Consider the following 15,698-nt stretch of genomic DNA (forward strand, 5'->3'; position numbering starts at 1 on the left):
TGACTGATTTTTTGACCATCAGTGCTAGCTCCATATGGACAAGTGAGTAATTAGTTATTCTGAAAATTGACTTCTTGATGATGATACTAAAATATGAAAGGAAAGTGTTTTGAAACCCAGCTATCCAGGAAATCCTTTTTATCTTTTTTCGGTTTTGTTTTCATTTGTTTGTGTGTTTTTTTTCTTTTTTTTTTTTCCTTCTTTATTTTTCAGGATGTTTCATTCTCCTCTTTGTACATTTCTTTTGCTCTTTTTTAATTCTTTGTTTGTGAGAAAGAAAAAAATATGAAAGAGTAGCTCGTGTGGTTACTATTGCATGAAAGAAAGACCTGAAGTTTCATTTGTTTCTTTATTCCAGGTCCAGTCATTTCCAAGTTCACTTCTGCATTTCGTGAACTAGCTACTTATAAGGAGCTTCTCCGTTCCCAGGTAAGCTGTTTACATTGCTCTCTTATGAAGAGGATCCTCCAATATTTTAATGACGAATCATAGAGTACTCTCAAGAAAACAGAAAAAGAGAAAAGAAAAAAACCAGGGTGAACAAGATATCCTCCTACAATATGAAAGCAACTAAACAAAAAAAATAAATACAAGATAACTCAATTAAGTAATGCCACCAATCCTGCTGCATGTCTTCTGAGGAAATATGTCTGAAGAATCCATTTCCGAACACTCTAGTTGGATGTCTTGTTCTCCTCTGGACATTCCTGACCTTTTAATGAACTATCTTCTTTTGCTATTAAAAAAAAAAAAAAAAAAACTCATTGCAAGAAACCCAACTAACCTGGTCATAAGCTTTCTCAAAGTCCAATTTTAAAACAAAACCCCCTTCTTTCTTCTTAGTTCTAACAATGTTCTCAACCACCTCATTAGCCACCGATGGAGCATGTAGGATCTGTCTTTCACCAGTAAAAGAGCCTTGATTGAGATGGTATCCACCAAGACTTTTGCTAATCTCTTGGGTAAGACTTCAGTTAAAATCTTATAAGCACTTGTAACCAAGCTAATAGGTCTAAGTCATTAACTGTAGCAGCAAAGTCATTTTTAGAGACCAGGGTAATAAATGTGCAGTTAAGACTTCTGTAAACCACCCTGTTGTTTAAACTCATGAAAGACTGAATTTTTGTTTTTATTTTTACTTTTGTTTGATAATTTAAAAAAAATTCATTAATAAGAGAAGAATTTACAAAAAGGAGAATAAAACATGTCACAAAATAATCTGAAAAAACTAAGAAACAACAAAGAACAGAAAAAATCAAGCCATCAGATTCCTCCAATCTCGCTAAACTTCCAGTTAGCTTACTCCGCTGAAAATCCCAAACCCAACACACCACAACGAGGCCATATCATGAATCTTTTCCCAAACCAGCTGACAATTCAACTTTTTCCCCAAAAAAGATCATTACACTCCAACTATAACCCCACAACTCAGAGTTTGTTCGATAACTTGGACCTCAATTTGTATGACCATATGGAGGAAATGAAGTTAGGCTTGATGGTGGTAAATCTAAGGTGAAGAATGGTCAGAGGGAATTGGTTACTTTGAACTGTTCTATGATGGGAAGGGTTTAAAGAGGGGTTTCCTTGGCTGATTTTAGTTTTTTTTTTAGTTTTTTATTTTTGTCATTTATCTTTTTGTTTTTGCTTTTGTTTTTCCATTGTCTTTTTGAGGATTTAGTATCATCACTCTGATTGTTTATTCTTTCTTAATATATCTTCTTTTTTTATCCAAAAAAAGGAAAAAAAAAAAGAAAAAAACATAAACCCCACAACACTGAAAATATTCCACATTTCCATAATGCTGCCCTATCCTTTCTTTTCCCAAAACCCACAAATGATTTAGCCAGTGATTCCTCCACCATACTGGACAAACCCACCTTTCTCCCAGAACACCAAATAACTTGTCCCAAAGCCTCCAAGCAAAATCACAATGCAAGCAAAACATGAGAGATGCTGTCTCTAAATTATCATAACAAAGCACATAAACATCTGGACAAAGTGCCTTTAAAGGTCCCTAATCTGCAAGAAGTTATTGGTATTGATTCTATTAAGCATGACCAACCCTAAAAAGCCTTAATTTTTGGGGTGTAATTTGGCCTTCCAAATAATAGAATAGAGAGGAAGATAGGAATTGGAATTGGTAGGTCAAGTACTCATAAAATAATTGTCAAGAATAAAACCCAAATGATCCAAAGGCCAAGCATGAACATCCCTTCCTGAAGAAAGACGACAATTATTCAATAAAGTCAACAAGAAGGACAGCTCCACAAGCTCTTTATGATTAAGAGGTCTCTTGAAGTGAAAATTCCAAGAAGCCAAAGGACTATCTGAATCACCGACAAAGAAAGAAATAATGCTATTCTGCCTTGAGTTCTATCAGAAAAGATGTGGATAAGACACCATTCCCAACCTCGGGTCTTTCCAAAAACGAATCTGGGGTTTCTTCCCCACTACAAATTTAATGCGGGAATGAATAAAGACGTAAAGAATAAATATGAGAGATATGTTCAGCAACCACTTTACCTAAAAGCTTAAGCTATTAGGTTGTGAGCTGACGATGTATATCAAGCTTCAACGCTCCCCCACACGTGTAGCCCAACAACACGTGGAGACAAACACACGATAAATAACACTCATGATAGAGAACACAATAAATTTTTTACAAACCGAAAAATAAACGCAGACAAGGAGACTAGAACATAGGACCTCCTGTTAACCAGCTCTAATACCGTGTTAAGCAACCACTTTACCTAAAAGCTTAAGCTGTTAGGTTGTGGCCAACAATGTATATCAAGCTTCAACAAGATAGATCTTAAACTAGCACTGGTACCCTAACCATTCTCACTTAACTCAAACATACTTCTAGTAATTCTATGCCAAATGGAAGAATCTTCTAGGGAAAAACCCCAAAGCTATTTAGCTAAGAAAGTGGTGTTTTTAGACACCAACATTCCAAGACCCTGCCCATCCTCCAGTTTAGAACTGAACATCTCTTCCCAACTCACTAAATGATTCTTATGACCCTCGACCCCAGACCACAAGAAGTCTCTCATAATTCTCTCAATCTTACTTGTGGTCCCCAGTGGAATCTTGAAAATTGACAAGTTTTAGTATGGGATACTATATAGGCAAGCCTCAATAAGAGTGCTTCTATTGCCAAGAGAGAAAAGCCCCCTTCCAGCCATCTAACCGCTTCGCCATCCTTTCCATTGGAGGATTTTAAAAATCCGCAGATCTGGGATTACCCCACAAAGGGCCCCCTAAATATTCCAAAGGCTAATCCAATAAACCACACCTCACAGCAGAGGACAATTCCTTAGCACGCTGACTACACATTAATAGCTGCTAAACCACTCTTCCTTATGTTAATTTTAAGCTCAAACAACCTCTCAAAAGCATGGAGAATACCCAAAATACTCCTGAAAGAGAAGGCCCATGATCATCTTAAAAGAGAGCGGTGTCATCAGCAAACTGAAGGTGTGAAGCCACCACTCCTTCTTTCTCACTGCCAAACTTTTAACCAATTCCCTATCCACTGTCCTATTCACCATCCTACTCAAAACATCAGCTACTAGGACAAACAAAAAAGGGGAAAGCGGGTCACGTTGTCTAATACCTCTTGAGGAACTAAACCAAGAGTTAGGTTCATCAATCACCATTCACAATTACCAAAAACCACACATTAGGCGAAAAGCCCCTTATCCATCGACACTATCTCTCACCAAATCCCTTTCTCACAAAGATTTTATCTAAGAAACTCCAACTAACTCTGTATTAAGATATCTCGAAATCCAATTTAAAAATTAACACCCTCTTCTTTCTCCTTTGAATATCCTCCACCACCTCCATCCACTATTTGTCTACTTCCCACAGATGCACTCAGAGCTCTAGAAATAGTCTTCTCAGGCACCTTGCTCAATATATTAGCAAATACTTGGTGATACTCTTATCCGCATTAGAAACTAGACTAATAGGTCTAAAGTCCTCTATTTTTATAGATATAGTCTTCTCAGGCACCGAAGCAATAAAGTTGGAATTAATACTCTTGCTCAAAATCCCATTCCCATAAAATTTGGTAAAAACTTTAATCAAATCTCCTTTAATCACATCCTAGCAATCTTGAAAGAAAAGCTACATTTTTTATAGTGAAATAAGAATTTCATTAATAAAATAAGAATATACAGCCTGGAGAAATAGACATCTCCTTAACGTGGTCTGGAAAATCCAAATAAAAAACATAAAGCAACAACCTGAAAGCTAAAAAAACAAGAGAAAAACCAACATGATTAACACTCCAACACATAAGGCAAATCGCGCTGAATATTAGAAAAGCTCATCCCCTTAAAATTCCCCATTCCCGCACACTAAAGAGAAGCCAAATAATGTATCTTTTCCCAAACCAGCAAATGAGACAATTTCTTCCTAGAAAAATACGTGCATTAGGCTCCATCTGCTGCCTCCAAAAGACTGCAAAAAAAAGCACATTTCCAGAGTGCTGCCCTTTCTTCTTTCCTACCAAAGCCAGCAAAAGAAACTGCTAGAAGGTCCTCCACTGCCCCAGAACTCACCTTACATTTGCCTAAAATACCAAATAGCTTATTCCATACCCTCCAAGCATAATTACAATGAATGAGCATATATGATGCAGATTCTGAACAATTAAGACAGCACACAAATATCTGGAGATAAGCCACCAAAGGTCTTCTAACCTGCAGCAAGTTATTGGTATCAATTCTATCAAGTGCTACCAACTAGATAAAAGCCTTGATTTTAAAGGGGATTTTGGCCTTCCAAATGTGATAAGAGGAAAAGGTAAATTAGATTTATTCACAAAAATTTGCAGAGTAAACCCTTGAAGGATCCAAAGACCAAGACCGACTATCCTCCTCTAAAGAAAAACGACACTTATTCAACAAGACTAGCAAATAGGATAGCTCTACCATCTCCTTATCATTTAGTGATAAATCCCAAGAAGGCAAAGGACTATTTGGATCAACAACAAAAGAAGAAATGAAATTATCCTGTCTTGAGCTCAGTGAAAAAGACGTGGAAAAGAGGTGGACAAAGCTGGATTCCCCAACCAAGGATCTTTGAAAAACGGATATTACTACCTCCTCCCGCCAGGATTTTAACATGGGGAACGAAGAAGGGATAACTCTCAGAGAGATTTCCAGAATCTTTGAAGAACATTTAAATCTCAAATTAGTACGCCACCCATTGTTGTTCAATCCATACTTGTAGTAACAACTAAATGCCACAAGGAATAATTCTTTAGCGGAAACTGCCAAAGCCATTTAGCTAAAAGAGCTGTGTTTTTAGACACCAAATTTCCAATACCCAAACCACCCTCTTGTTAGACTTACTCACCACTCACTGGCTAGCCAAATGATCCCTAAAACCCCCTACCCACGACCACAACTCCCTCATTATCTTCTCAATCTTATGAGCAACCCAGAAAGTCTAAGCCTGGATAATTGTTATTCTACCACCAAGAGAAAAAAGAGCACCTTTTTTCCCCCTCCAGTCTCTTAGAAATCCTTTTCACAATAGGATCCCAAATCTAGCAGATCTAGGGTTACCCGCCAAATGAAACCCATGCTAGGACAGCGGCCAATCCAAAAACACTACAACCCACCTCTGCAGATAACTACCTTACACGCTTGACAGGAAAATTGATAGCTGCAATAGCGCTCTTCCTCATATTTCGTAAGTCTAGAAACCTCCTCAAAAACATGAAGGAGACTCAAAATATTCATAAAGGAGGGTCAAAATATTCATAAAGGAGGGTCTATGACCCACTAGAAAGAAGATAGTATCGTTGGCAAAATGAAGGTGTGACACCTTGACCCCCACTCTCCCCTCCTCCAAACTTCTCTCTTCCCTCCTCCAAACCTTTCACTAAACCTCCAACCATTGCCCTATCCACCATCCTACTCAAAACATCAGCCACTAGGACAAACAAACACGAGGAAAGTGGGTCACCTTGCCTAATCCCTCACATGGCCTTAAACCAAAATTTAGACTCGCTCTGTTCACTAAGTAGCTCACATTATACAAGCACCCTTTAATCCAATGCCGCCATATCTCACCAAATCCCTTCCTCGCAAAAATCATGTCTAGGAATTTCCAATTCACTCTATCATAAGCTTTCTCAAAATTACACTTAAAAGATGATTCCCTTATTCTTCCTCCTTTGAATATCCTCCACAATCTCATTGACAATTAAAATGGCATCCACAATTTGCCTACCCCCTACAAACGCACTCCAAGCCTTAGAGATAATCCTATAAGGACCATAGTCAACTTATTAGCTAGAACCTTAGTGATGATTTTATAAACACCGGAAACTAAGTCAATAGGTCTATAATCCAATATCTTGATGGATTTATTCTTCTTCAACACAACAGTTACTAAAGCCTCAGTCCTAGTGCTTTATCCCTCTCCATCCTAAAAACTTGACCCCTCACTTCCTCCTAATCAAAAGGTCCCTCTAACCATCACATCTAATATCTAGAGATGGGATTCCACTCTAACCTCAACCATTCATCTACAAACATCCTTCTTATCATACATGTTAAAATGGAAATTAGTGATCTTGGAAGAAATCCAACTAGGGTCAGTAATAATCCTCCTTCTCCCCACATCCAATTCCCTGATGAAATTCTTTCTCATTTCTCAGTTGCTAGCCCGTGGAAGAAACTAGACTTACAATCACCATCTTTGACCCACTTAAATTTGATCTTTTTCCTTCAACTCCTCATTTCCTTCACCTCTTCCAACTCCCTCTTCAAAGAAATCCCTTTTTTCTCCTCACTTGCCAATAGATTGAAATTTTTTTCCTTCCTATCCAAAGAATCCAAATCACCTAGAATGCTGGATTTTCTAATCCTTACGTCACTAGACACGTCCTCATTTCAATTTCTCTTTTTCTCCTTTAGTTGCTTCAATTTCCTCATAAATCTAAACCCTTCCCAGCTCCTCTCCATGTTCTTTCGCCAAGAATTCTTGACAAATGGCTTAAATGTTGCATTGATCCAACCACATATTCCCAAACCTAAAAGAAGTAGGACCCTAAGACACCCTACTTGATTCCAACATGTTAGGGAAATGATTAGAAGTAGGTCGCAGGCGAGTTTGGGAGAGATTAGAAATTTGTCCTCCTTCTCACTGTATAACAAAAACCTATCAAGCCTACTAGCCATATCACCCTATCCCCTCATCCCACAAACAAAAACGAACCAAGCCTTAACTCCCACTAGGTGGGGTTAGTTATATGAATCATTTTTCACCAATTTACACGATCATGGGCAATTTCCTCTGACAAATTCAGGGCTATTAAATCCATACTATTTCATTCCAAGTTATTTTAGGTTTAATGCTACCCTTTCTACTGCCCTTCACAGTGGCTAGTTCACTCTTCACCGACACACTATTTGGCCTATGTTGCAGATGCCCAAACCATCTGAGTCTTCCCTTCCTTATCTTATTTTCTACTCCCCCCACCTTTCATAAGGGGAAAAAAAAGAAGACCAAGAAAAAGTAGCATTTCCCAATGGGAGATCTCTCAAACCACACTCCCTAATAAGCAACTCAAAAATGCTGCATGCTAGTAGTTAATCTACCCCCACCCCTCCCTTTTTCTTTTCCTCCAAAAACCTCACTGCATTAAATCATTGCTCATGATCCACCTAGGGGAGAAAAAACCATAAACGTAATAAAGCTCATCCCAAAAAGAACTCCTAATAGTTGGTCTAGAGGGACTATACATGGAGGAACCACCCCATTGGCCTTTCCCTCTCACTTCAACTAAAACAGATAGGGTGAAAAACCCCACCAAGTTATCCATCACTTCTCTGACACTTTTACCACCAATGAATTGAACTTTGTTTGCTCTAGGATCAGATAGCTGTAAACCCATCTTATCCATCAATTTCTGTACTTCTAAATCCTTCCCATAAATTCTCCTACACAGGGTAGGCAAAACTCCATCATTACATATTGTTGCTTTTAACCCATTCCATCATCCTCAAAAGTAAAAATCCTTTTAAACGTTCCATGAAAGATGGAAGCAAATACGATATATCCCCAAAAAAATTAGAAGAGTCAAAACTATATCCATATTGCTCCCAAATCTCAACCAAAGCAAGCTCCCATCACAATCAAACTGACTAAGGACTTCACTGTCATTATCCGAGAGATCCCCGCATTTCCTCTTCATCTTACTTTGCTAACCCTTTCACTAGTTGCACCTTTATGAACATTTGGATCTTCCACAATACATAACTTTCCCTTTGTATCTCTTGTTAAAAGCTTTGGCACTATCTCACTAGAATACCTTTGCTTTCTTCAGTCTTTTCCTTATTTGCACATCCATCTGAACTCCATCCCTGCGGTTGCGAACGAACATTTTTTTCTTGAATCTTGTCCACACCAACTTGTAGGTCCTCTGTAACACACCCTTTTCAACAGCCATCACTGGAGACTCACCAGTTGTTCTCTCCTCTATGCGACTTTCCTCTCCCACTAAAGGTGCAGCAACATCATCCTTACTCCCACAGTTAAATGACTTGCGCCTGGCATTTCTGATTCTTATCCTTCATGCCTTGCTGGATTGAAATCTATTCCTGCTTCCAGTGAAGAGGAGGTATGCTCTTTGTTCTGCTGTGGAACAGAAAATGGGAATTTGTCCTGCTTCAGAGAAGGAACTGAGTCCATCTGCTGCCATTAATATTATAATGAGAGCTTTGGGCCTGATTGCTACAAAACCCAACTTGTGGGATCTGAGATGTAAAATGGACCTGATGCGGAGAACCTTCCTAAAATAGGGTCGAGTACCTCAACACTGGCTAGATTTTTGGCCTAAATTGGAGGTTCATTTAACTCTATCGTATCTCAGGCGGAAAAGTCCTTGCTAACTCCCAGCTGGGCTCAATCCAGGCCTAAACCTGAAGAAACCAGATTACCCAACAAATGGCCTAATTTTTAACACAGTAGTGAGAGACACAGACCCAGACCACCTTATCTTCAACCTTTGAATTGGCTCTTACGGAACCCTAGCTGCCTCTGCTGTAGCCGGTAGGCTGGATGCCAACCTCTTCAGCTTGTCATGCTGGTTATTCCACATCAAGTCCGGTTGTTTTCTGCTGCAGACATTGCATGGAGATGCTCTTTTTCTCTGGCGACACCACTCCTTCCAAGACTCAGATGCTCAATGCTCTGCAACAGAAGTTCCGTTCACTGTACAGATATCTTCATTACCTGAATCCACCATCAACAGATAAAGCTCTCTTGCAAAACTGTGCCTGTGTTCATCATGTGCAGTCAAGCACCACCTGGGATGAAAATGGAGAACCTTTTCTGGTTCTACCCCAACCCTGATTCCTAGTGCTTACCTCCCTCATCAACCTGATCAACTAAATGCACCTTTTACAAGTCAAACTCTCCACCTGCCCAAACAATAAAGACAAACCATTGACGAACCACTGCATTGCCACCAAAGAAACCCTAAACCCTTGGTTGTGGAGCGAGTTCCTTTCAAACAACAAAGAAAACCATCTCTCCTACTCTCTCTAAATGCAGATCAGATCGAAGGGAAATCCTTCGATCTGGACAGCCCGATGAGAGCCACCTTCTCTCATGGCAAGCAGAATCCGTGATCAAACACAAACCAGACAAAGCCAAGGGTGCGGGAGAGGAGAGGGGAGAAAGAGAGCGCAAGCATGGGAAGCAATGTGCTTGGAGATGTTTCAAACTCAAAAGATTCTGAAAAGCTCAAAATTTTTATTATTTTTAAATTTTTGAAAATGATTGTGATATTGGTCAAAATTTCAGTGAAATTGTTGAGATTCCTGTGAAACATTGGCAATTATTGTTTTTCAGTTGATATTTTCTAAACTATTGGAAGTGTGGAAATTTTGCATGAAACATCAATTTTTCCAAAGGTTATACCATGTATGGTTTTTGATTCAAAATGTTATCCATATTTAGAAAATTCATTGTCCAAAATTCTGTAATGGATTTGGGTCACATAACATTTATCTTTGTACACGGTATATTTTATGGTAGGAAGATTGCAGTTCTCTTCGCCTTACACGAGCTTGGTTGAAATGTTATTGGATTATGATTCTGTGATATGACTAAAATCATTTTGCAGGTTGAGCATGTGTTAATTGATCGTCTGATGCACTTCATATCTGTTGATCTGCAGGATGTGAAGGTATTGCTTTGTATAATAGCTTCTGTGACAATCACTCTTTGATGGTTGGAACTAATAGCCGCTGCAACATTATCAGTAATTTAGTTGGTTACCTAGTTCATGGATGAATTACTCAAAAGTCTAGATATTATTTTTATTGAAATAGAAAAATTGAAATTCCGCTTCTAGATATTGCAAAACTAAAACTTCTTTATATGTTGGGGGTAAAGAAATATAATGTCATGATTTGATCTTTAATGTCTTGGAGTTTTTTGTTCTTGGACTTTTCATTGAATCATTGATTTAATTGCCAAGCCTGTGGAAATGTTTGTAGGTTAGTGTTTTTTAATTTTTGGGCAGAAAAGCACTAATAAGTACTTTTTTGTTTTAGAAAGGATTTAATTTTTTTTTTTTGATAAACAAAGAATTTTATTAAAGAAAGAGAGCAGATGAGTAGAACAAGAAGGGGGGAACAAAACAGGGAGGATAAGATATCCTCTGGATACAACAAAAAAAGGACAGACCAGAAAACCAGAGAACAAAGATTACAAAACAGCTCTACTTGAGCAAAGAAACGTGGTTCTGCTGTAGATTGACAGATAAATGCCAAAATAAGCCATTCACTAAAATCCACAGAAATGCGAGAATCACCACTAACAAAGCAAGCTAAGAGGAGCATCCAAGTTCTTAGAGATTCAGCATTCTCTCCAAGTAATTACACCTGAAGATAGCCAACATTGAGCAGTTCCATAAGCCTTTCTCTTCTTGCCCTTTCCAAGACGCTTAAACCACATAGTACAAAAAGCTTCCAAGGAGGAATGGCACACCTTACTTTCTCTAAAAATGGCAAAAAATTTACTCTAGTTGGTCTAAGAGAAATGATGATGTAGAAGGAAATGGAAACAAGGATCTCCACTCTTAAGATAGAAATAAACACACATTAGGTTTTAAAAAATTTTAGGTCTATTTCCAAAGCAAGTCATATAGTATTAATTTCTTCCAAGAAGGCTGTCCACGGAAAGGCCTTAACCTTAGAAGGGGCTATGGCTTTCAAAATGAAATAATAAGGGGCAAAAGGAGTAGCATTAGGAGCATGAGTCAAATGAGAAATGGATTTATTAGAAATGTCCCTAGAAGAATCTATGCCCCACACTGTTTAGTCAATCCCCAATTGGAGTTGAAGTGACTGAAAGCACATTGAGCAGAGGGGCAAGCTCACCGATCTCTCTATCATTAAGGTTTCAATACTCCTTCGATAGTTTGGTGAAATTTTTTTGCCATTGAGCTGATCAATGACATTGGTTGTGCTTTTTTAGTGAAGCTATTTTTCCGTCGAGTTGATGTAGGTTCTGCTCCTCTGGTGAAGATGCTTTTGCTGTCAAGCTGATTTAGCTTTTTGTTGTGTTTATAGTTAGTAGGGGAGGCCTATTATTTATTGAGCAATTTTTTGGAGAATGTTGAGTTTTTCAAAGTTGCAGAGAATAATGTTGTTGGTTCTTCCATACTTTTTTGGTAAAGAGAGGAAAGGAGATGGTTCTATCCAAGACAACCAACTCCTTTTGTGAAAAGGAGATGGCTGTCTTGGATAGAGAGGAGGAGGAGGTTATTCTTTACGAATGTGAGGAGGCAAGAAGAGTTTTGATTAAAATTGAGTTGGAAGAGGTAATTTTCTTGGAAATGAGGGGTTCGAGGCAAAATACCAAATTCAAATTGCTTAAAGATGGTTAGTATAATTCCTCTTTTTCCATAGACTTGCTAATGGGAACAAGAGTAAAGACTTGATTAGGGAGTTGGATACATGGGGCGGGAGGGTCACTAATGATCAACATCAGATCACATCTATTGTTATTGATTTCTTTTGTAATTTGTATTTGGAGGACCATAGTAGACTGATGATAGAAGGGTTAGAATGGGATCCTATATTTGATGATCAAATGTATTGGTTTGAGAGATCATTTGATGAGGAGGAAGTGAGGGGAGTGGTTTGTGGGATGGATAGGGATAGGGCACCAAGCTCGGATGGTTTTAACATGGTTTTCTCTTGTAAAAGGTGTTTTTTTTTTGGAAGTTTTCAATGATTTTTATGGGAATGAGATTGTGAGTAAGAGCATTAATTCTTCTTTTATAGCCTTGGTGCCTAAAAAATCTAGATCTTCCAAGGTTGAGGATTGTAGACCTGTTAGTCTTGTCTTCAGTGTGTATAAGATTATCATTGAAGTGTTAGCTAATAGGTCGAGTGCGGTGTTCAACGTTACTATTTTGAGTCCTTAGAGTGTTTTTGAGTTTTTTTTTTTTTTTTTGTTGGTGGGGGGGGGGGGGGGGACAAATAGTGGTTGCTATTCTAGTGACCAATGGGTGGTGGAGGATATTTGTAGGAATAAGAATAGGGGGTTTGTTTTCAAACTAGATTTTGAGAAAGCTTATGATAGAGTGAGTTGGGGCTTCCTTGATAAGGTTTTTGTGAAAAAGGGTTTTGGTGCTGATGCAGGTGGATTGTGGTTTGTCTGTCTGATGTCGATTTCTTGGTTATTGCCAATGGTGAACCCAAATCTTGGTTTACTGCTTCAAGGAGAATTAGACAAGGAGACTTGTGATCTCCTTTTTTTTTGTCCTTGTAGTTGATGTTTTGAGTAAGATGGTGGGTAGGGTGGTAGATAGGGGGTTGGTGAAAGGGTTAGGTGTGGGGAGTGACCGTTTTTTTTGGGGGAGATGGGGTTTCTCGTCTTCAGTTTGCTGATGCTCCATTTTCTTCCTTGATGATCGTACCCTTCGTTTAAGAGAATTTTGGATATTTGTGAAGTTTTTTAGTAGGTGTTTGGGCTCAAATTTAATATGGGGAGGAGTGGGTTAGTAGTGTTAAATGTACTCGTTAAGTGAACTAGTGATTGGGCTACAGACATGGGGTGTAGTTTATTGGATTGGGCCTTGACTTGTTTCCTAGTTCCTTTGAAAGGGAATCCTAGAGTAGCATATTTTTGGAATCTAGTATTGAAAGGGTGACAAAGAGATTTGATGGTTGGAAGGAGGCTCTTTTTTCTTTTGGGGGTATAATTACGCTTACTTAGACCTGTCTTTCTAGCTTTTTGCTGTCTTTCTTGTCTGTTTTTAAGATTCTAGTAGGAATTATTTGTAAGCTTGAGAGAATCATGGGAGATTTCTTGTGGTTTGGTGTGGGAAGTCACAGGGACTATTTAGTGCACTGGGCAGAGGTTTGTAGTTCTAAAAAGGAGGAGGGTTTTGGGTCTTGGTAATTTGGTGTCTATGGTTATAGTGCTTTCCCTTAGAAGAAAATTGGTGTCTATGGTTATAGTGCTTCCCCTTAGAAGAAAATTCTCTACAATGTCACAGTCTCACATCAAATGTATACGAAGTAAATCTTGGGCTTGTAAGGTTGGTTCACTCTCCATTTATGTGAGACACCTTTTATATGACAAAACTATGAGACCAATGGGTCAAAGCGGATAATACCTTACCAAAGTTGGACCAAGACCATTACATTTGGTATCATAACCACCTTGGGGATACTATCATGTGGGACCCTGCACAGAGACACTCTGACAAGGGCATCAGAGATTGGACCGGAAAGAATGTCATAGTCACACAGGAAAATCTTGGGCTTATAAGATTGGTTTACACTCCAATTATGTGAGGTGCCTTTTATATGACAAAATCATGAGGCCAATGGGCCAAAGCGGAGAGTACCTCACCAAATTTGGACAGAGACCGTTACACTGTGGCATAGAGTCATACGCTGTAAGTTTGGGTTGGATGAGATTGGGAGGGATACCAATGCTAGTTTGTGATGTTCTTTGGGGAGTCTATGGAGGTCTATTTCTCATATTTATTCTCTATTCACTCACACTAATTTTGAGGTGGAGAAAGAGTTCTTGGATTTGCTTTGGAAGGAGCCATGGCTTGGGAATGTTTCTTTTTCCACTTCTTGCTCTCATCTTTTTAGATTGTGCTTAGAGGCTAATAGATTTATTAGTATTTTTTTTCCCTTGACAATTTGAGTAGCTCTTTGGTTTCTTGGAATCTCCATTTCAGGATACCTCTAAATGATAAGGAGATGGTGGAGTTGTCATCTTATTGTCCTTATTAAATAATTGCAACCTTTCTTTGGGAGGGATGTTCGTTCTTGGTTCTTGGATCAATCGGGATTGTTTACTTGCAAATCATTCTATAAATTCTTGACCTACTTTAATTCTTCTTTTCCTCTCTATCCCATTATTTGGTTGGTCAATGTTCCCCTAAAAGCAAAAGTTTTACTTGGTTGGGTGTGCTTAACAAAATGAATACCAATAAGTTGCTGCAGATTAGGAATTCCGAGACAACATTCCGTCTCTTTTTTCATTGTGATTTTTTGCATGGGGGATATGGAATAAGCTGTTTGGTATTGTGCAAGAGAGTTGGGTATGCCCGTATTTAGTGGAAGACTCATTAGGCATCTCATTCCCGGGATTTTCAAGAAGGAAGGATAGGGCAGCTTTGTGGAAGAGTGGTCTCTTTGCAATATTATGGGGTATACGGCTGGAGCATAATGCACAGATATTTTCTGGGAAGAAATTAAATTGGTCTCTGGTGTGGGAAAAGATTTACATAGCTTCTTTACAGTGTGTCGGGTTGGAATTCTAAGGGAAGCTAGTTTTCAGGATTTACATAGGGATTGGAGGTACTGGCTGGTTTGATGTCTCTCTTTTTGTTGTTTTAGTTCTTTTTTCTGGTTTCTACTAGATTATCTTCAGGAGATATCTTATTCTCCCTCCTAAATTCTTTTCCTATTAATAAAATTTCTTTTGCTATGAAAAAAAAAAAGTAGACGGCATTAAGAAGAGTCACACCATTTTCACTTAACAAAAACATCAAACCTTTGGATCATGACTCTCAGAACAGAAAATCATTTCCTTATATTGAGATTGAGAGTGAACAATTTTGCTAGGTTCTTATCTTTGGAGAAGATCCCAAGTGAACAATTTCTGTAGGCTTATCTTTGAAGATCTCAATCAAAGGGCTCTATGCAGATGATTTGCATTTTGGAAGGAAAGAAGGCAGGGGGATAGAAGTTCTTTGGGATTGTGAAGGGCAACACAGAGGGCAATAGAGCTGAAGTTGTTAATTGAAGGTTTGAGCCAATATTGCATATGGTTCCACAATGTCAAGGATTTTGGGACCCATGTGAAGTTTCTCGTGAGAGCCAACAATTCACCATGGTGTTAAGTGAAGTTCCATAGTAGGGCATGAGTGGGACTCCGATGAGGGAAATCGAGGAAGGAAAGAGATTGATCAAGGAAGGTTTGACTGAATGGGGAATGAAGGTGATTTAAGAGGGCATTCCATGATTTGACCAACCTAATCATAGGGTAAGATCACTCATGGAACAGCTGAAGATTTTTTTCCCTAGAGATGCTTATTGGAATTGGGTTAAAAAATATTGCTTCGATGGGCTTAATAAAATGTTGGAGGATGCAAGGCCCAACCAAGTAAGAGCCACATACAGTCAGGT

At 38.6% G+C, this 15,698-nt stretch overlaps 1 protein-coding gene across 11 annotated transcripts in view; it reads left to right on the forward strand.

The window, feature by feature from the left end:
* The window catches only part of LOC131154260 (ADP-ribosylation factor GTPase-activating protein AGD4-like), a 132,081-nt gene that overhangs the window by 4,122 nt on the left and 112,261 nt on the right, over positions 1–15,698 (forward strand). For all 11 annotated transcript variants that reach the window (XR_009136400.1, XR_009136399.1, XR_009136401.1 and 8 more), the window contains 2 exons: positions 359–429; positions 10,154–10,216. Coding sequence is in view for 6 of the 11 variants with exons in the window: in XM_058106918.1 (XP_057962901.1) it covers positions 359–429; positions 10,154–10,216 (134 nt within the window). In the remaining 5 variants the exon portion in view is untranslated. The remainder of the gene's footprint in view (positions 1–358; positions 430–10,153; positions 10,217–15,698) is intronic.

The sequence above is a fragment of the Malania oleifera genome, chromosome 4, assembly GCF_029873635.1.
Source record: "Malania oleifera isolate guangnan ecotype guangnan chromosome 4, ASM2987363v1, whole genome shotgun sequence".
Classification (NCBI taxonomy): domain Eukaryota; kingdom Viridiplantae; phylum Streptophyta; class Magnoliopsida; order Santalales; family Ximeniaceae; genus Malania; species Malania oleifera.